Here is a 22,849-nt window from a genome sequence, read left to right on the forward strand (position 1 = left end):
CTCTGACGACAGTCCAAGGAAAGGTCCTGCCTCACTCCATAGGGGAGCATGGGGCTTCTCATGGCAGACTCAACTGCCTATACATGAACACCAGGAGCTTGGGAAACAAGCAAGAGGAACTGGCCCTTCTCTTATGTGAAAATGACTATGACCTTGTAGGGATAACGGAGACCTGATGGGACTCTACCTATGATTGGTCTGTTGCTTTGGAGGGTTATACCTTGTATAGGACAGACCATCTTGGGAAAAGGAGTGGGGGTGTTGCTCTCTCTGTCAAGGATCAGTTCACTTCCCTGCAAATTGAGTTTTCTAACCAGGACGGGTGTCTTCAGACCCTCTGGGTCAAAATATGGATAAAATATGGGGAGGGTGACATACCTGTAGGAGTTTACTATAGGCCTCCCCACCAAGAGGAAGAACTTGATCAGGAATTCAATAGGGAACTGGTCAAGGCCATTCACTCCCAATGCATGATCATCATGGGGGACTTCAACTTCCCTTACAACTCTTGGGATGAGCACATGGACAAATCTGACAAGTCATGCAGCTTTCTTGTTTGCATTGATGACCTCTACCTAATGCAGGAGGTCTATGGGACGACTAGGGGGGAGGCATTATTTGATCTGGTGCTGGCCAAAGAGGGGGCGCTGGTAAGCAATCTGAGGATCAAGGGGAAGCTTGGTAACAATGACCATGGTTTGGCCAGCTTCTGAATTCACTGAAGAGCAAGCAAATCCCTCAGTAAAACAGAAGTCCTTAACTTTGGGAAGGATGACTTTCACATACTCAGAGGTTTGTTAAGTCAGGCAATTAGAGGCCATACCCCCCTAGATAAAGGAGTACACGAAGAATGGTCATCTCTCAAAAACATAATCCTTAAGGAACAGGGGAAAGGTATTCCATCTCACAAGAAATGTAATCAATGGGCAAGGAGGCCCCCTTGGCTGAACAAGGAACTGTTGGACCTCATTAAAATAAAAAGAGAAGCCTACACCAGTTGGAAAATGGGAAGCAGCACCAGAGAGGACTACTCAGAACTCATCCACACCCATAGGGAGCAGTCCAGAAAAGCCAAGGCACGAACCAAACTCAGGCTAACTAGGGGGATCAAGGACAACAAAAAGTCCTTCTTCAGATATGTGGGAGTCAAAAAAAGAACAAAGATAGTTTCATAGTTTCATAGATTTAGGGTCGGAAGGGACCTAGTAGATCTTCTAGCCCGACCCCCCGCCAGGGCAGGAGAACAACAAAACCCCAAAACAAGAAACGGGACTCAAATGAGTCCAGCCAGGTAGGCATCCAGCCTCTTCTTAAAGACCCCCAGGGTAGGGGCCAGCACCACTTCCCTTGGAAGTTGGTTCCAGCTCCTAGCCGCCCTAACTGTGAAGTAGTTTTTGCGGATGTCCAATCTATACCTCCTCTCCATCAACTTGTGCCCATAACTCCTTGTTATGCCAGCGGGCGCTAGGGGAAACAGCGTCTCCCCCAAACCCTTTTGGTCCCCCCTAGTGAATTTATAGACAGTCACCAGGTCCCCCCTCAGCCTTCTCTTGTGGAGGCTGAATAAGTTCAGGTCCCGCAGTCTCTCACTGTAGGGTCTGCCCTGTTGTCCCCGGATCATCAAGATAGCATTGGGCCCCTGCGAAATCAAACAGGGCAGCTGACATCCAACACCCATGAAAAGGCCAATCTCCTAAATGACTTTTTTGCATCGGTTTTTCACCCTCCCATGAGTATAACACTGTCAGAAAAGACACAAGCCACCCCGGAAGCGGGTGGCAGGCCCAAAATTGATGTGGATCAAGTGAGGGAACACCTTAAGAAACTGGACACTCACAAGCCCGCAGACCCAGACAGAATGTACCCAAGAGTCTTGAAGGAGCTGGCAGACATCACTGCAACCCCCTTGGCAAAGATATTTGAAAATCTGTGGTGCTTGGGTGAGGTCCCAGAAGACAGGGACCACGTTGGCTCTTTTCCACTCTTCAAGAAAGGAAGGAGGGATGACCCAGGGAATTATAGACCAATCAGTCTGATGTCCATCCCTGGAGAAATCCTGAAAAAAACTGTCAAGGGATTCATCAACACCAGAGTAACGGAAGGCAAGCTTCTGAAGGCCAGACAACATGGCTTTGTGACTGGCACATCTTGCCTGACCAACCTCATCTCCTTTTATGATCACGTGACATGATCCCTGGACAACAGAGATAATGTGGATGTCATATTTGGATTTCAAGAAAGCCTTTGATCTAGTTCTCCACAATGTCCTCATGGCTAAACTAGGGAACTGTGGCCTCAATCATCTTATGGTCCAATGGCTAGGTAGCTGGCTACGGAGTCAGACCCAAAGAGTACTTGTTGACAGGAGCAAATCAACATGACACAGGGTGACCAATGTAGTCCCTCAGGGCTCAGTACTTGGGCCAGTACTCTTTAACATCTTCATTAATGATCTGGAGTCAGGAGTCAGATGCGAACTGGCAAAGTTTACAGATGCCACCAAATTATGGGGGAGGGCGGTCACACCGCAGGACAGGCTGGGGATACAGGCAGATTTAGACATGCTCTCAAGGTGGGCTGATCAAAACCTGATGGCCTTCAAATGTAGAGAAGTGTAAGATGCTGCACCTCTGTAGGAAGAACCCTCAACATACTTAGAAGCTTGGCAGTGCTATGCTCACTAGCACCACAACCAAAAGAGACTTGGGGGTCCTGACTGACCACAGGATGAATATGAGTCACTAGTGCAATGCTGTGGCTGGCAAAGCAAACCAAACTCTGGCGTGCATCTACTGATGCATCTCAAACAAAACCAGGGATGTCTCCCTACCACCCTCTCCCTTTGTGAGGCCACAGCTGGAGTACTGCATCCAGTTTTGGACCCCCCCACACACTTCAGGAAGGATGTAGAAAAGCTTGAGAGTTCAGAGGAGAGCCACTTGTATGATCCAAGGCCTGGAGGGCAGGCTGTGCGAGGAGACGCTGAGGAATTTGGAACTCTTCAGTCTGGAAAAGAGAAGGCTCAGGAGGGACATCATAACAGCCTACAATTATATAAGAGGGGTACATCAGGACCTGGGAGAACAGCTGTTCACCAGGGCTCCCCAAGGGATAACAAGGTCTAATGGCCATAAACTCCAGGAAGGCCAATTTAGACTAGACACAAGAAAAAAGTTCTTTACAGTGTGTCTGTGGTCTGGAACAGACTCCACACACACACACCCCTCCAGAGGTGGTGCAAGCACCTACTCTGAACTTTTTCAAAAAACATCTGGATATTTTTCTTGCTGGGATCACTTTATCCCAGCTGACTTCCTGCCTATGACACAGGGGCTGGACTCACGAGGTCCCTTCCAGGCCCTAATGTCTATGAAATTTATTAAATATATTGCAAGTTCACAATCTGGAGTGACTGCTTATGCTCATATTTGGTTTTGTGCTATTCCCACAGCAATGTTATTAAAATCCTAGATTTCTCTTTCAGCTTCAATGATCACTAACTAAGCATGAAGCCCCAAGGTAAACTAAATAAATAAATAAATAAAAATCAGAAACCTTTAAAAATAAACATAAAACAGAGAGGAACAAATAACTAAATCATTTATGATTTAAAATTAATTTTGCTTATTTTTTTTCAAATCGCCTATCATCTTCAAAAAGCAATCCCAGGAACAAGGATTTCCCATGATTACTGACCCTAGTTAATTACAGATTTCACAAACTTGCTTAGATCTTACTGATTTATTGTCCCTACACCTGTCCTTCACTGATAGTGCTGATTGTGCCATTCTCCTAAATAATCAGGTTCTTTAGTTCTTTACAGTGTGTCCCAACAGCTTTTCTTCTTTTAACGCTTAGGTTTCCCATGCATTCATAAACTTAAACTTGTTTCTTAAAATGTTTTTTATAGTTGATACTGTAATACCTACAAGATAGCTAGGTGGGACAAGCTGAAGTTTAGGCATACAACAATTATTACTTTTATTACTTGTACAGTTTTATCGGTTCTGTGGGTATTGCTATTGCATGTAGCAGGCTTAAGTACTTCACATAACATTTTAACGTATCTAGTTTTAGAACAAAAATTCATGTAGTTTAACATTAAAGGTCCGGGCATTTAACATCATCACAAATTGTATCATCTGAAGTCAACATGAAAATAAGCCACCTTCATGTTAAAAGGTGCATGTTATACATATTCAACACCACCTTATTTTTAAAGGCCAGCATTACACATTGGCATGCTACTTCTCTCATTGAATGAGCTTGCAGCATTCGCCAGACTTTCAACAGTGTACCATGCAACCACAAGAATGGTGGGGGTCTGCTACCAGACCAGGAGGAAGTGGTGGATGACGCTTTCTTCAAACAGCTAGCAGAAGTTTCCCCAAATCACAGGCACTAGTTCTCATGGGGGACTTCAATCACCCTGACATCTGCTGGGAGGGCAATACGGCAGTGCGCAGGCAATCTAGGAAGCGTTTGAAGAGTATTGGGGACAACTTCCTAGTGCAAGTGCTGAAGCAGCCAGCTAGGAGCCATGCTCTTCTTGATCTGCTACTCACAAACAGGGAAGAATTGGTGGGGAATGTAGTAGTGGATGGCAACTTGGGCAGCAGTGACCACAAAATGATAAGAGTTCAGGATTCTAAGGAAAGGAAGGATGGAGAGCTGCAGAGTAAGGACCCCAGATTTCAGAAAAGCAGACAATGACTCACTAAAAAAACTATGGGCTGGATCCCCTGGGAAGCCAGACTGAGAGGCAGAGAAGTCCAGGAGAGCTGGCTGTACTTTAAAGAAGCCTTACTGAGTACCGAGACAAACCATCCTGATGAACAGGAAGACTAGCAAGTATGTCAGAAAACCAGACTGGCTTAGCAGGAAACTCTTCAGTAAACTAAATCACAAAAAGGAAGCTTATAAGAAATGGAAACTTGGACAAATAACTGGGGAAGAATATAAGTGCATTGCTTGGGCATGCAGGAATGAAGTCAGGAAGGCAAGGAGCAACTGGAGTTGCAGGTAGCAAGGGACGTGAAAGGCAACAAGACGGTTTTTTACAAGTATGTCGGTAGCAGGAGGAAGATCAGGGAAAGTGTGGGCCCTTTACATAGTGGGGGAGGCAACCTTGTGACAAGGGATGCAGAAAAGCTGAAGTGCTCAATGCCTTCTTTGCCTCAGTCTTCATAGGCAAGGTCAGCTCCCAGACTACTGCACTGGGCAGCACAGTTTGAGGAGGAGGTAAGGAGCCCTCAGTGATGAAATAACAGGTTAGGAACTACTCAGAAAAGCTAGACATGTACAAGTCCATGTGGCCTGATGGGATGCACCTGAGGGTGCTGAGGGAGTTGGCTGATGTGATTGCAGAGTCATTAGCCATTATCTTTGAAAACTCATGGTGATCAGGAGAGCTCCCAGATGCTCAGAGATGAGCAAAGATAGCAGTCATTAGGGCTGTGCAAAATTTTGGCAACTGTTTCATTTCGGAAGGGTTTCAGGCTGTTTTGGCACCTGAAACACTGAATCCGAATCGAAACAGAAGTCTCAAAACCATATCTGAAACTAAATGGAAAATTTCGGAGTTTCGGACCTGGGCTTGCAGAAAAACAGGTGTACACTGCTGACCTGCCACACAACTCTGCTCCGCAGGAAGCAGAGAGCTGCGCCAGGGGTGTCCTCACTGGGGCTGCAAGGGGTAGGCAGTGATGGTAAGGAGACCCCAGTACAGCTCTCTGCTCACTGCGGACCCAAGTTGCATGGCAGGGCAGTGCTGGTCCCTGCGGCATAACCTGGCTGCACAGGGTAGGCAGCAGCAGCAAGGAGACCCCAGCATAGATCTCTGCTCCCTGCGGAGCCAGGTCACATGGCAGGGCAGTACTGGTCCCTACCGTGAGACCTGGATCCACAGGGAGCAGAGATCCATGCTGGGGTCTCCTCGCCGCCACTGCCCGCCCCCACAGCCCCACATCGCCGGAGCAGCACAGGGTGGGCAGCAGTGGCAAGGAGACCCCCAACACAGATCTCTGCTCCCTGCGAAGCCAAGTCGCATGGCAGGAACCAGCAGGCTTGCTCGCCACTCTGCACTGTTTCCCTGCCCTGCAACCCATCATGACAGGGATCAGAGATACACACGAAAGACTCCTCACCTGCACGGAGGGTAGCAGGCCTCCCACAGACAAGCCACCCATGGCTCCGTCCTGCTCCCCGCTGGGGCCCTGCAGCCCCCAGCCGCAAACCTTGCCCAGCTGGGTAGGGATATACAAATCTTGCAGCCCATTCGAAACAGATTCAGAGATTTTGCTGAAATGAAAGAGGACAGTGATCCAGAACACTAAAAATAGTTACTGTCCTCCGAAATGGCTGAATCTGAAACCAAATTGAAACAGAGACTTTTCACACAGCCCTTATGCCCATACTTAAGAAACAGAAGAAGGAAGATCCAGGGAACTACAGGCCAGTCAGCCTCACCTCAGTCCCTCAAGAAATCATGGAACACATCCTCAAGGAATCAATTTCTAAGCACTTGGAGAAGAAAAAAAAGTGACAAGGAACAATCAGCATGGATTCCCCAGGGGCAAACCATGCCTGACCAACCTGATTTCCTTCTATGATGCGATGACTGGTTCTGTAGATGCAGAATATGGTGTACCTCGATGTTAGCAAGAGTTTTGATACCACCTCCCACAACATTCTCGCAGGCAAACTAAGTAAGAGTGGGCTGGATGAATGGGTTGTAAGGTGGACAGAAAACTGGCTGGAGCATTGGGCTCAGAGGGTAGTAATCAATGGCTCAGTGTCTAGCTGGCAGCCAGTATCAAGTGGAGTGGCCCAGCGGGCGGTACGGGGGCATCTTTCATCAATGACCTAGAAGATGGCATAGAGTGCACCCTCAGCAAGTTTGTAGATGACAGTGAGCTGGGGGTGGGGAGTAGTACATACACTGAGGGGTTAGAGCTAGGATTCAGAGTGACCTAGACAAATTGGAGGATTGGGCCAATATAAATCTCATGAGGTTCAACGAGGACAAGTGCAAAGTCCTGCACTTAAGACAGAACAATCCCATGCACCAGTACAGGCTGGGGGCTGACTGGCTGGGCAGTAGCTCCGCCGAAAAGGACCTGGGGGTTACAGTGAACAAGCTGAATATGAGCCAACAGTGTGCCCTTGTTGCCAAGAAGGCTAAGAGCATACTGGTCTACATTGATAAGCAAGTTGCCAGTAGGTCAAGGGAAGTGATTATTTCCCTCTATTCAGCTCTGGTGAGGACACATCTGGAGTACTGTGTTCAGTATTGGCGCCCTACTACAGAATGGATGCAGGCAAATTGCAGAGAGTCCAGCAGTGAGTAATAAAAATGGTGAGGGGCTGGAGGACATGACTTCTGAGGAAGGGCTGAGGGAACTGGGATTATTTAGTCTACGGAAGAGGAGACAGATGAAGACTTAATAGCAGCCTTCAACTACCTGAAGGGGAGTTCAAAAGAGGATAAAGCTAGACTTTTCTCAGTGGTGGCAGATGACAGAAAAAAGAGTAACTGTCTCAAGCTGCAGCAACCAAAGTTTAAGTTAGACATTAGGAAAAGTTCTCTCACTAGGAGGGTAGTAAAACATTGTGGAACAACTTACCCAAAGAGGTGGTGGAAGCTCCATCCTTGGTGCTTTTCAAAACCCAGCTAGACAAAATTTTGACTGGTATGATCTAGTTAGGAATGATCCTGCTTTGAGCAGGGGTTTGGACTAAATGACCTCCTGAGGTCCCTTCCAACCTAACTTTCTATGATTCTATGACAAATCCACCTTATGTCCTAGGCCTGACTGAGAGCATGAGCACGCAACAGCAGACCTGCTATCCATCCCATGACCAGGAATCCGTGTTTACCATTTCCCACAGTAAAACCTGAATCTACTCCTTTAAAGCAAGAAACTAGCAGAGCTCCAGCCTGCAGGGAGCTGCCTGGGTCTGGGGGGAGGGTGTTTGGAGGCAGGGAGAACCGTGTGTATGCACAGACATGTGGCTGGAGCAGGACAGTGCACATGGGGCAGAGCTTTCCCTCTTCATGGCCAGGAGCCATCAACTGAGCCACTTGTGCCATGGAGCCTGCCTGCTGCCTCAGCACTCTGCGCCTCCTCCTGTGCCTGCCAACAGATATGCATAAAGAGGCAGCAGTGGGGAGGCATGGAGGAAAGGGGACATGGGGCAAGAGCACCTGAGGGAGGATAGGTGGGACACCAGGTGGTGCCAGGTGCTAATCATGGGCATAGCAGCAGAGGTTCTTTGGGATCTGCAGCAGGTAGGGAGCAACAGGCATCATGCAGGGCAGTTGCAGACTTCAGCATGGACCCCACACTGTGGGTTGACGTACTGTCCGAGCTCTGGCTGGAAGAGAGTCAGTAGCTGTGGCAAGGGTGTGGCAGGTGCCGGGGCTACATAACAGGATCAAACCTTCCTCTTCCAAGGTATCATGCCCACTCCCTCCCCTCCCCGCCCCCAGTCCAGGGGCTTGCATTCAACTTTGGCAGGCTCCCCACCCAGGCCCATGCACACATGTGCCCAGAAACATTCTGCCTGCTTCTTCCAGCCACCAGACTCTCCACCACCCTGCCTTACATTGCCCGCCCCCCCCCCCCCCCAAATTTTTTTTGATTGCTAAACACTTAATAGCCCTCTGGCAGAGCAGATGGCTTCATTGCCAAATGGCAATGAATAACAGCACAACTCATACATTTCTCCAAGGCATTGCAAAACCTGTCCTCACTAAGGCACATCTTCCACAGTCTTCCTTTGCTCCAGGCATAGGCAGGATTGGAGCAGGCAGAGAAGTGAGGCATGGCCTCCAAGAGGGGCATTGGTAGGACTGGGTTTTGGGAGTGAGAGGCAGCAGCAGGGGACAGGGGGGCTTGGGTGTGTGGGGAACGGCATGGGCATTGGCAGAACACCAACATAGCAGGGCTGCTCATCACCACAAGAGCAACAAAGGGGAGCAAAGGAGGGGAGGAGAGACAGCCACAGTGGGACCTGCATCATGGTGAGCGAAGGAGACTCCAAGATGAACATGGGCCAGCAGTGTAGGGAGGCAGTTAGGAAGGCCAACCACACCTTGTCCTGCATCCACAGATGCATCTCGAGCAGGTCCAAAGAGGTGATCCTCCCCCGCAGTTGGAGTACTGCGTCCAGTTCTGGGCGCCACACTTCAGGAGGGATGTGGACAGCATGGAGAGGGTCCAGAGGAGGGCCACTCGCATGATCAGGGGACAGCAGGGCAGGCCCTATGAGGAGAGGCTACGGGACCTGAACCTGTTCAGCCTCCAAAAGAGAAGGCTGAGGGGGGATCTTGTGGCCTGTTATAAACTAGTCAGGAGGGAAAATCAGCAGGCACTGGGGGAGTCACTGTTCCCACCGAGCACCGCCAGGAGTGACCAGGAATAATGATCACAAGCTGGCAGAGGGTAGGTTTAGGTTAGATATCAGGAGGCACTACTTCACGGTCAGAGCGGCTAGGGTCTGGAACCAACTTCCAAGAGAAGTGGTACAGGCTCCTACCCTGGGGGTTTTTAAGAGGAGGTTAGATGAACACCTTGCTGGGGTCGTTTGACCCCAGTACTCTTTCCTGCTATGGCAGGGGGTCGGACTAGATGATCTGCTCAGGTCCCTTCCAACCCTAGAAACTATGAAACTATGAGACAAGGGGAGCTCTGATTTTCCATGATAAAAAACAAAAATGCCAAAATATGTAAGTATTCAGAATTTATTACAATTGAGGCACTGGTAGGCTTCAAATTGCTTTAAAATTATAAATATATCAATAAAACACCGTGTTCAACTGAGTGTGTGCACATGTGCAGCATTTCCTTTTATTATCATAGAAAAACACAAGTGGGGGGGGGGGTTTAAATCAGAGAATTTGGGAATTTTTTTTTTTTTTTTAAACAGAGAAAACCAGGATCCCTGCCCATGACAGAGCTAGAGCCTACACCATCATGTGCCCCATGCAGTGGCAGCAGCTCCTGCTCTGGCTCCAGCACAAGCATCTGACAGGGCCACAAACCAGAAAGGTAAGGCCATAACAATGTGGATGGACAAAGCAGCTGTGTCAATCCTCATCTTGCCCTCCTGGCTCTGACTGCCCTATCCTCCTGGCTCTGACTGCCTGAAGGCCCTGGATTCTGTAGCAGGCCACTCCCCAAGCCATGCTGGTAGTCTGGCAGGTCAAACAGATGGATGACACTGAGTGGATCTGGCCCGTGGGCCAAATATTTGACACCCTGCTTTAAGATTTTTGTCAAAGATAGCTTCTTATTCTGACAAGCTTTTTCCTCCAGCAGTGGAGGCCAACTTTGACACATGCCACAGATGAGCCCCACTCCATCTGAGGGATACTCCAATCACTGACCCCTGCCCAATCTCCTGGTCTGCTTTGTACCCTGTGTTCCCTGACTGATCTGCTCTGCCTTCAGCTTCCCACCTTATCTGGTGCAATGACACTGTTTATGCCACTTGGGGCAATCATACTGCAGATGGCCACCTCTGCCCTAGAAAAATTTAATTCCTGGAATCCCCCCATGTAGTAATCCCACCCATTTGCCAACCTACTGGTCCATAACCCAACTACTCCCTCAGGCATTACTGCATCATCTCAAAAAAGCAGCAATTAATTGGCATATACTTACATGGAGTGTCAAATAATTCAGAAGTACTTTTCCATATTCCACACAAGACAATGCGTAGCAGAATTCATTACCTGGAAGTTAACTACTCTATTTTAGATATGCCAAACTGAAATAAAGAAGCCATGAGACTATTCTCCATTTAACTTGCATCTTGTACTTCATATCACCTGGAATGTGAAATATACTTAAAGCTTCATTTTTCCAATTATCATTTCACCATGGCAACCTTAGTTCAGCCTACTTGCATACGCCTATTTTCTCTTTACCAAGTACCTTTTCCTATTAAGGCAACTGTAAAAAAATCCAGCATTGTTCACCTTGTGAAGAAATCCCCTTTTGACTGTCTCCATTTTGCCATGCATCTTGTTTGAGTTGTATGCTTGGCTTCCTCCCATTCCCCCTTACTGTGTCCATACCCTTTGTCTTAAATTTCCAGCCAGGTAACCTGTGGAACCAGTCTGGCAACCCCAATCACTCCACCGAGAGCTGTTTACCACATCAGCAGGGTTCAAATAATGCCTGTTTCTGGTTGAAGCTGGGTAATTAGGTCAGAACAGTTATTTAAAGGATCCGGTCACCTAGTTGGGGGGCTTCCTCCAGCAGGCATTTTGGAAATGCACACAGAAGCTTGGGCCTCCAGAATCCTCTGGATATATCTGTAAGTAGCCTACCTGAAATTGAGCCAGTAAATTAGGGTTATGTATGTTTAGCCTCATGTTAAAAGGGGCCAAAAAGCCCATTCTTTTGCTCAAGGCATTTTTTTTTTTTTTTAAATACTTTTCAATCTTGTACTCCTTCCCCATTCTCTCCCTCTCTGATTAATAAAAGCTATCTGTTACAGCACACCTAATTGTGAATGCTTGAGGAGGAGGAACAGGCCTTTTTGCTACTAGTAGAGCTCAGCTGACTATTATCAGATTCTGTCCTACCTGAAAACATCCTGGGTGGCTCCAGGCTATAAAGAGCACCCAGAAATACTACTAGTGAGCAAAGCGCCCCCAAGGTCTGTGTAGCCAGGGCTGCACAGGGCCCTAACAAAGACCAGAACCGGGGTGGTGGCAGCGATTACCCCAGGCTTGAGGGTGTGCTCCAGGAAGAGGTCAACCGGACGTAGTCTCCCTTGGGGTGCCACCTGGAGCAGGGTTCTGGTCAGGCAAAGTGATGCAGGTGGCTCAGCCTAGTAGCACCCCCTCTAATCCCACCACACAACTTCCAATTCTGTGTTTCACTCTGTGCAGAAAGTCAGTTCATCACCTTTAAGTTCTAAATGGCACAGTAAGTAGTTTTGTGCCACGCTGTAAAGATGATCACTCCAAAAGTAACAAAGTTCAAAATTGATATTCAAGTTATTATGCAACTTCAAAATCTAGATATTTCCATTATTCTAACTTTGAAAGAGTGTGTTTTCACAAGCAAGAAATACAGTCATTAACATTTACAGTGACATGAGGAATGAGTGAACTAGAGTTGTATCAAAAGCCACCTGACTAGAAACAACCACCTTCAGCAGACAGTCCATTAGCAAGATAGTTATAAGCCATAAATTGGTTCCACATTTCACATCAACACTTGTTTTAACTGAGAAAAAACAACTTACTGTTTTGGTTAACTGCGCTTCTTTAAATCTCACACCATGAAATATCAAAGTTTTACTACAACCATTATACCTGTAGAAAAGTATGTTTTTTCAATATTTCCTACACTATCTCCATAAAGAATTAGGTCCCAGACCCACTCATGTCTGAAACTCAGAGGACCATTTTAAACATAGTCATGACAGTACTTAACATATATCAAATGCTTTCCAAGTGCTGGAAAAACAACCCTAGCTAAGGAACTCATAATTTAAAGACTATGAAACAAAAGAGTCAAGAAAATAGGAAGAGAGAGAAAATGTTCAGCACAGCCCAAACAATACTAGAAGATGCCATCATGCTACACTGCCTAATGTTCAAAGGAAATGCATTTTCCAGACAAGCTTAGTAAAGTCATATCATTAGGAGTCTGCACGCAAGAAGGCATAGCTATTGCTTGGTTACACCTGACAATGTGGATAAGGCTGAAAGCATTAACAGATATTGCAGATCAACTAAAACTAAGTGGAAATGAGTTTTAAATGAATGACATTTCAATTTGATATGACAGCAGGTGGCATTAATGGAGTGATCCAAAGAATAATTATGTGGCCTAATTATTCTATTCAATATATTTTTATTCTCTGCTTCTGAATTTCTTCTAGCATAAGCAGATAAAGAAATGTTTTATAAATTGCCTTGGTCAGGTTACCACAGAAGTGGCTATGCAAACCTTGCTCCCATTCACAGGACTAAACATTGAGATGGTTTCTTTAACAAATTCCAAGAACAAATTGAGCAAAGTTACTAGTATCTCATGCTTTACATATAACAGTGCTCAACAAAATAGGATCATCTCCCCTACTCCATATGCCAGGGGTGTCAAAGATGGCTGCAGGCAGAATCCAGCCTGCAGAGCCCTGTCATTTGGCCCCTGGGACTGGAGCTGACCAGAACTGAAGCTGTCTTTGTGGCACTGGACAAGTCATCCAAGTTTAAGTTATATAACATGCTGTATGAAATGCATGTATGTTTACCGATAGTATGCTTGGAGCACTGCTCCATACAGAAGCAAGCATTGCAGTGGGGGCTTGTATGCAGTACAAGCTTTTTCCTGACCTGTAAGTGTAATGTAAAATCCTAAACAATTTAAAGCAGTTGGGCGGTAAACCAACTTATTTCTATCTAGTTTCACTGAACGATTAGACTACCCAGGAAAGTATACTGGAACACTATTTGCAACTAAAACCCTGTGTGGGTATGTTTATTTTGAAAAACTAATCTATTCCATATTATCATTCAATTTTCTGGAGTGTATTTAACTACTGAGAATAAATTTTATTCCAGAGCAAGGACATCTACACAGGGACTCTCAAGAATAATTGTTTTCCTTCAATTTCCCACTTTGCCTTAATCCAAGTGACTTTCCTGTGTAAGGCTAAAGTAATTGCCTTTTGTTAAGATTCCTCCTGAACACGTTTTGCAAAGGTGGCTCTGGCAGATGAGACAATATTAACACAAGTGTACAGGCAATGGAGCAGAGTTCTAATAACCACTTCACATACTAGTGGAGATGTTGAACATGAAGCCAATTCAAAACACTTACTTCCTCTGTCAAGTACCTTCTTTTACCAGACATTCTAAGCTCCATCTGTAGCAAAGAAACAGTGTCTCCTCAGTTAGTTTAACCCCATCGGAAAGCACACGGTGAAGAGGCCTTTGAGTAACTGAAATCCTTCAGTTAAATTTAAAATTCAGCTCCTTGTGAGAAACTGTACATGCCAACACATGGGACATGTAAAACTGTATCAAACTTGACAGCACATCCATTACAGTAAAACTTGGAAACAGTTTGTTTTAAAATACTAAGTGACAAATTCCTTTATCAAGCTTGAGTTGAAGCAGAGTACCATATTAAATAAAACTTAAAAAAAAGATTATTATACAGCACAGGCTTGTAAAACAAAAGTTGCCATTTGAACAATCAGGAGTTGAAATAAATGATGATAAAATGTATTTAGGAAGACTCCCAGTGGCAAGCTCAAATTAACAGAAGCTGGAAAATGAATGGATAAAACAGGAGGAAATAAGTACTCTCCTTTTCTATTACTTATCCTCAAGTCCCTTACCTAGTCAGTTCAACCAACAGATTGTGCATCCTGACTCCCTAGCTCCATACTTCCTAGTCAATCCAGGCAACTCTTAAGTATGTAAAGTACTGGGGAAACTTCTACTACCTATATTACCTTAACTGAACAAAGTCCTGAAAATATGTCAGCCTATTATCTAAAGTCATAGCTTAGTCCATCTTCCCATTTCAAAACTGTTACCTCTGCAGTGAAATTTCAACTTTTTGGAGTAATTCAGAAACACCAAGGTCAACACTATTCAAAAATACTGATGCATATGAAGTACGACTAGAAGCAAAGAACTTACCATCATTTTTTCAAAGAGGTCCATAACTTCTTTTTCAGATAAATTCATAGAACGTTCATCAATAAGTGGCTGAGCAACTGGAAGTTCACTTACAGAAGCTTGAGAATCAATAGGATGCTGAATTAGAGGTTTCTCTTTTTTCACAGCTGACTTTCTAAGACTTGTTAGCCTGTCACGCTGCAAATAAAAAGATATTTAAACTTGCATGTATGTTTACCAAAAAAGAATGTATAAATATTTATTGAGCACATCACATGCAATTGATGGTGTAAACATGTCCAAGGTTAATTTAAACAGCATAGCCAATAAACAGAGACTGTACTATTAATATACCCTTCAACACATAAATAAATATTGTTGCATTTTCAACTAAATTAGTCTAGAAGAATTATATGAGTTTCCATCATGTCCTGTAAGACTGGTTTTTAACTCCTTTCCAAGATTCATGGGAACACTATGTTAAGGTCTGAAAAACTTTGGACATTTTCCTAGTGGACAGAATAGCATATTCTCTCCACTAGGCAACATTGGCAACATAACTCTCATCAGCAACATCCAATCCTCCTCTGACTGAAAAGCTGTGGCTCTTCAGAGGTTAGTTCAATTGATACAGTTTGGCAGCTTCATCAAAATGAAGTAGTATGTCCTCATAAAAATAAAGTTCCCAAAAGAATACACAACAGAATAGATTTTTGTCAGGACTTGTTTAAAAATTGTTTCAAGTACAGTCTCTTGTAATTAACAGCTTCACATACCTGTTAATAGTTTTATTGCAAAGGAGTAGCCATTCATAGTTTAAATGCGTTCGAAAGACGTTGTTAGTGAGAACTTACGTAAACTACAATAAAGTTACTTGGTTAAAATTGAATAGGTTTTATTCCTTTTTCTCCTTTTAGCAGCACATGCACCACTCAGTTAATTTGTTAATACAAAAAACAGAAAGGACCTGTACTTCAATTGAAAGTGAAACTATATTATAAAGCTGTTTGACATCATACTAATCAAAACATTATCTTATTCTTAGGGACTGGAGTTTACAGGCAGAAAGTTTGTTATTTTACTCTATGTAAGCTAGGCAGGAATTAAGTCATCTAAATAGTGAATTCCTAATACATGCTCTTCAACATGCCCATGCACAAATTAGTACACTTCACTGGGTATGTAGTTTTTATAGATCCAAAACAGCCTTATGAAGATGTTTTTTATTAAGATTGAAATCACAATAGGTTTGAAGCAGCTTAAATAGGGTTACAAATATAAAATGTTGTAGCATTTTCTATGAAAGTAAGCTCAATTTGTTCCATCTAGTTAATGCTTGTTAAACAAATTACTAGACTGAAGTTTATCTACAGCTAACATTTGAGGAACATTAAAGATTCAAAAACTGGCTTACAGTTTCAAAGTTGACAAAGAATTGTACTTTATGTTTACTCAAGTGAGTCACTCCTGCTGCACAGGGCACAAAATGGCAGGTTTCCCTAGCATAAGCTTCAAACTCATCTTGAAAGAGGTAAACTGCACACCCTTTTTAATGTAGTCAAATATTTGGACAAGAACATAACTTTAAAGGATGCTGCCACTTTTCTTGTCATGTAGATATTATGTCTATCTACATATTATTTAATATCCCCTCAAGGTAAATAGAATTAAAGGCTCATCTGGCTTAAAGGAATCCCAACCTTGTATAAAATATAGCCAATAGAGTTCTGTTTCTCACATGCGGTAAGACATGTTTTTTAGTAAACAGCCATCATTTAAGTGAACAGCCATTTAAGATTTTTTAAATGAAATCTTCATATTCTCCCAAGGAGAAAGCAACTGTGACCACCTGAAACCTGAGATACTGCTCCTGCCTTAATTCAAGATAATTTGCATCATAACAGAGCCTCACAGGAGAGCAGAGAGACTTTTCACCAGCTAAGAACTGCCTGCCCAGAGGTTTCCATCTACTGATTCCTCTGTGAAATCCTATGAAATATGAACTTTCACTTCTACCCAGGAAAACTTCTTTTATATGATGAAGGGTGCTTGTGCCCAAAAGCTTGCAATTAAAGAAATTTTTCTTGCAGAAATCTCATTGGTGTAATAAAAGATATCACCTCTACTATGAGCCCTGATTGTTTCAGCCATTTAAGATGCATTTCATTCTACTACTACGCACATAATTTCAAATAAGCCTTGTGCTTCAGCCTATCAGTCTCCCTAATTCACAGGCACAGGAATCAATCCCTAAAATTTAAGAGGGTGCATGCTTTCAGCAGGTCAGCTTCAAACCAACTGCTCATGTGCATGCTCATACATGAAGTAACCCTACAAGTCACCTTACTGCTGTTAGAAATGTTGGGTGAGAATATGCCCTAAACCCTTGCCACATCATACCTCAAAAAATCGTATCTGTGTGCTAGAGGTGCACCGATACATCAGTCCATATTGTATCGGCACCAATAAAAAGAAAAATGACATTATCAGCAATCGGCTTTTTTTGGCCAACGTGGCCGATAACGTTGTCGATAAATGCTGCGTGCCCGTGTACAACTGAACTATGCATGGGGCCAGTCCACCCCTTGGAGAGCAACATCTAGCTCGTAAATTTATTGGGGAGAAGAGGCATGGGGTTGCAAATCGAGGTCCCCCACAGCAAGAGAGTGGGGCTAGGACAGGGGCAGGCACTGCCCAGCCAGGCAGGGTAGGACAGAGCAGGATGGGACATATAACGGAGCTGCAAGTTGCTCATCCAAGGAATGGGGGGGGGGGGCTCTCGCTGCTGCTCACACCCTTGGGGGAGGCATGGGGAGCACATACCCCCCAGATCTGAGCACGAGGCGAGGGCAGGCTGCTGCTGTAGGCTGAAGCCAGGGGTGGCACTGGGCTCTTCCTGGCAGGGGAGGAGTGCTGGGCTGGGCTGGGGTTGTGCTCAGGGTGGGCAGCAACAGCACTGGGAGCCAGGGCTACAGGGTGGGCTACAGTTACCCCAGAATTTTCTGTAGCACCCGCCCCCCCAAAATCACCCCTCCAAAGGCCACCACCTGCCCGGAACACAGCCCCAGCCCAGCCTGCCCCCAAGAAGAGCCTGGTGCCCCACAGCGGCAGCCTGCCTTCACCTCACACACAGATCCAGGTCCATGCTTCCTCCAAGGGTGTGCACAGCTGCAGGAGCTGCCCCCCTTCCTCCCTGCATCCTCTGAAAAAGCCACTCATGGCTCCGTCCCACGCCGTGGCCAGCCTTGCCTTCCCCTGCTCCAGCCCCACTCCCTCCCTTGCCATGGGGCCCCTGATCTGCCCTCCCCCAACATCCCTCCCCCCACCCCACAAACTTACCAGATGGATGCTACTCTCCAAGCACTCAAGCTGCATAAAATCAACAATCTGATTGGTATCGGCCAATATGGCTCATTAGTAAATCGGCCATTGGTATCAGCCCAAAGAATGTTTATTGGCTCAACCCTACTATGTGCCCATACCCAATAAATATTGGCAAATTGGACTGAAAGTCAGTAGTCTGTTTTAAACAGAATATTTCATACCTGTGCACCTCCAGTTAAGCTTCATTTTTGTGTTTAAATTAAAATTCACAACATATCTCTGTAGTTTCCCCATCAAAGTATGATATGCTTTTTAAAAACTATTATGAAACCATTTCCGAGTCATAATCAATGAGATCATCAACAAAAATCATACTGTCTATTTGGTGCTATATTTAAAAAGCAAAATCATTCAGTCTAGAATGACATCAAGTTGGAACAAAAATATTTTTTGAAATGTGGTAAATTATGTATTTAGCCACAGTGAAATCCGAAATTACACATTCATGGGCCATTCAATTGTATTTAAGTTGTGCATGTGTCTTGAAATAGCCTTCCAAGGAAGCAGGACAAATTCATACTGCTGTATTAAAACTTAAATTCAAAACGTTTTAAAAAGGTTTTTCTTCACAACGCATCTCCAGTACTGCACTTTCTTTTTAGACACCAGCTAGTAAAACGTTTATCATTTCAGCATATGTTTCATTGTCCACAGCTTTTTGAGCAAGTGCATGCACTACAGGTCAATTATAAACCAAATTGCCATGAGGACCTTACCATATCATCTGCCAAAGTTTTTATGTGAATGTTCTATTAAAATCAAAAGAAAAGAAGAAAGTTACTTTCTCGTACAGAACATTAGCATGAAATGTTAATACAGACATGGCTAAAGTAACAAATCTCATAGCCAAAAAACCCTATTTTTAAGGAGGTTAAAAATCACAAGCAATTTATTACCCTTTCACCAGACATTATGCTTTAATTTTTTTAAACCTGTTCAACAGAAAAGCAAAGAAAACTTTTTATCTGAGATTCCACGGAACCTAAAATCAGTACACACGTTTTGATTTGTATAATACTTGACTTAATTTTAAATGTTTGAAAAATTGCCAATTTAAACTTTGTTTGGATGAAATAACTGCCAATTCAAGCAGCATTCATTACTCTTCATTTCACTGGCAAGCTAAAAGTTTGAGATTACAGAATCAAGGAAGTTTTTCATTTTATTCTCTAACCAGTTTACATTATAGGTAATATTAGTACCATTTAATATTTTCCCACGCAAAAGTTCATGGATCCAATAGTCAGTCATTTCTACTGGCTTTGGGGGTTTTTTGAGTTGTAACATCCCAAATTTGAAAAAAAAAAAAAAAAAAAAACTTAGTGTTTTAAGTGACTTGTAAATATAAACCAAACAGTTGCAACTGGCATTTGTCACCATAATTAAGTCAGCTTGAAGCTTTTGCAAAAATTCTTCCATGTCATCTTTATATCCTTCTTTAGGTGCCTAGTCAAGTGCATTGAACCTGCTCCAACATGACTGAGTCTACTAGAGCATGGTAATTACCGCGCGCCAGTAGACTCCAGTGTCATCAGCACCCCTACTCTGAAAAAAGTGTTCAACAACCTTTAGTTAAAGTGTAATATGAATTTTTGCATATAAGTTATTATCCTTAAATGGTAATAGTATTGAATTGATCAACCTCAATGATTGTACGAACAACTAAAACTCCATTTTGTGCTTTTCCCTGCTTGACATGAGTAGATGAAATTCATATGCTCTGTGTACGTGAGTGTCTGTCTGCGAGGGTGAACAGAGAAAGAATGGTAACTATTTGCATGAAAACAGAAGATTTAACTGATTCTGAAAGCAACAAGGCGCCAATGTATAAATTACCATACAATAAACTAATTAAGCTAACTAATGGATGGCTGAAGAGCTTGTCTGTGATCAGGTACAAAGAAGATGGTAAGAAAAAGGAATTTTGCATATCCTGGCATTTAAACTACAGAATACTTCAAGGCAGAGATACCAACTGCAATGCTTCAAAGACACAATGCTTCAAGGCAAAGATCAAGACCAAAATACTAAACTTTGAAATAACCAACTTTACTGAAATGACCTCAAGCTGAGATAACCAGAAGAAAAACCTCTAATTAAAGACTGAGCATGGAAAAACCCTAATGCTGAACAAAGACTTGAAATACCTATAAAAGTGAGCTGCAGACAAGCCAAGATGGGGAATCCACTCTCTGCAACTTCATGGAACACAGACATGCATGTCTGTTCTTCCCCCGTTCCTATCACCCTCAATAAGCCTGGACCCAGCCACCCAGTGTTAATATTGAGTAACATCTGCTGGTAACTATAACATCTTACTGGAGTGGTTTTTCTGTATGTCTGTGTATATCTGTTTGTATGTATAGTTGTGTATGTCTGTTTGCATAACTGGTGTGTCCAAGCTTATGTATCTGCTTCACATAACCAATAAACACAGCATTTTGCCTTATCCCCCTTTTAAGGTCTTGCACTTAATTTGAGTTTTGGTAATTTTAAGTAACAAAATACCCCTCCAACCTTTTTCCACCGTGAGGATGCCGATACACATGATGCCCCAGGCACTTCAATTAGAGTGGCTGTCATAGTGCCCCTACCTCCCCCTGCCTGCCAGAGTATGTGTGTAAATGCCCTTTATGTCTACTATTTAAAATATCTTTCAAGAAACTCCTATATATTTCAAACCCCATACACAGAGCACAAGCAGGGGGACATGCTAGTTTTCCGCAACTGCAGCATTCAGTAAATTAAAGTTCATGCTCCAATACCATATAGGTAACAAAAATAACCATCCTAGCCATGTTAGGGAGGGCAACACTGAGGATTATCAGAAAAATGGTCAGTACCAACTAGGCCTTCTTACCACCATAAATCCTTAGGGCAAAATGCACTTCTCAAGTTGGAAAGATGAACCAACAAGACTCCTGGGGAGAAATGATTTTCCAATGTACCAAATGTTTGGAAAATATTCAGTATGGACTACAAAGTATGTGTCTGAGTTGCTACCTTTTCACTTAACTGTATGAACAAGGAGGTTAATGTTGTACATCGGGGACATTTCCTCCTAGTGTTAATTCCCAGTAAATCATCCATCAAAACTGCACTTGTTATGTCCAGGTCAATAGTCATATAAGGATAAATGGATCTGAGGCCATGAAATATCGTAAAACCAGATGCAGGAGACAACCTGCAATTAGCTTCTAAGAAAACTGAAAGACCAGAGAAGACACTAGCACATCTTGTATCAATAAGTACAGTTATAGCATTTACATTACTTAAAAAAATACCCCCACAACCACTTTTCATGCAACCTCTCTCTTGTCCTCCTTGGCCACATCCACACGTGGTATATATGTTTTGTTCGCCGGGAACAACTAGCAGCGGCGCACTTTACAGAGCCACTAGTTGTCCCTGGGGAATGTCCATGCCACACTGTGGCAGAGCACCAGCCGGATGCTCGCCACTTAGGGAAGCTGCAAACTCTGGAGGAGCTTGTTGGCTGAGCAGCAGGGAATATGCAGCCCTTCCCCAGCCCCCAAACCATTTTAAAAGGGGAAGGCGTGTGTCAGAGCACTCACGGTGCTCTGCCACTTTAAGAACTGGCAGGCAGCAGGCAGGCACAGCCCAGTCTCGACAAGCAGCCATCTTAAGACTCAGGCCAGCAGGACTGGAGGCAGTAATTGCTGCCTGGCATGGAGGAAGGAACATCTCCTGGCAGAGCTGCTGCTCTGGAAACAACACAGAGGTAAGGGCAGGAGCTATGGAGTGATTTGAAAGTTCCTGGTCCCAGACATAATTTAAAACTGCACCCTGCCAGGATAGGGAGGCCTGGTGCCAGTGACGGAGCAGGGCCAGCAAATGCCAGGTTCGAGGACCATCTTGGTGAAAAGAGGGTCAGGGCACCTTAACCCCTGCCCCCAGCATCTGGTGGGTGACTAGTAACATCAGAGGGAGTTAGGACCACATACGTCTAGGCAGGACACCTGAACCTGATGGGGCACAAGGCCCCACAGAGCGGGTAGTGGAGCCAAGTATGGCTGAGGCCATCTGAGCCCAGAGACTTGCAAGACCCTGGGGAGAGAAGGAGAGTTGTAGGCCAGGCACACCAAAGAGGGGTACCTGAGCCCGCAGGGATGTTTGACGCCAGGTCCCAGAGAAGGGGGCTGAGTATGTGCCTCAAGGAAGGAGAAGGTGCAGAGAGGCACCTGATGGGCTGCATCTGAGTAATTGAACCAGTTGAGGCCCTGTGAGTAAGGGACATGAGTTGAGGACTGCGGCCACCAAAGAGTGTGGCGCTGGTGTCATTGCGAAGGCTTTGGCTTCCATGACCACCACCCACTCTTTGGCAAGAAAGGGAGCAAGCTGCTGGGAAGAGCTGGCCTCCACCTCTCCCCTTAAACACAAATAATTACGACGTCATAGACATAATGGAGACCTGGTGGGACTCCACCCATGACTGGACCATGGGTATAGATGGCTATACCTTGTACAGGAGAGATAGAGTAGATAAAAGGGGTGGGGGTGTAGCTCTTTATGTTAAGGAAAGCTGTGCGTCCCTGCAAGCTGATGCTGGCGACCAAGGTGGACAACTGGAGACCCTCTGGGTTAAAAACTGTGGGGAACACGGCACAGGGGACACAATGGTGGGAGTCTACTACAGACCTCCCACCCAAAGTCAAGAGCTTGACCAGGAATTCACCCAGGAACTGGCTGAGGCCGCATGCTCCAGGACCATGGTTGTCATGGGTGACTTCAATTACCCAGACATCTCTTGGGAGGATCACTCAGCAAAATCTGAGTGGTCGCAAAGCT

General features: G+C 44.5%; 1 protein-coding gene across 1 annotated transcript in view; it reads right to left on the reverse strand.

Moving 5' to 3' along the window:
- DIAPH2 (diaphanous related formin 2) overlaps window positions 1-18,951 on the reverse strand; it is an 899,992-nt gene extending 881,041 nt beyond the window's left edge. The window contains exons 1-3 of the mRNA XM_019521025.1: window positions 18,937-18,951; window positions 18,757-18,789; window positions 14,678-14,854 (exon numbers count right to left, since the gene is read on the reverse strand). Coding sequence (XP_019376570.1) covers window positions 14,678-14,854; window positions 18,757-18,789; window positions 18,937-18,951 — 225 coding nt within the window. The remainder of the gene's footprint in view (window positions 1-14,677; window positions 14,855-18,756; window positions 18,790-18,936) is intronic.
- Window positions 18,952-22,849: the final 3,898 nt, after the last annotated feature.

Source organism: Gavialis gangeticus, unplaced genomic scaffold (genome assembly GCF_001723915.1).
Source record: "Gavialis gangeticus isolate Ggan-Ray unplaced genomic scaffold, GavGan_comp1, whole genome shotgun sequence".
Classification (NCBI taxonomy): Eukaryota; Metazoa; Chordata; order Crocodylia; family Gavialidae; genus Gavialis; species Gavialis gangeticus.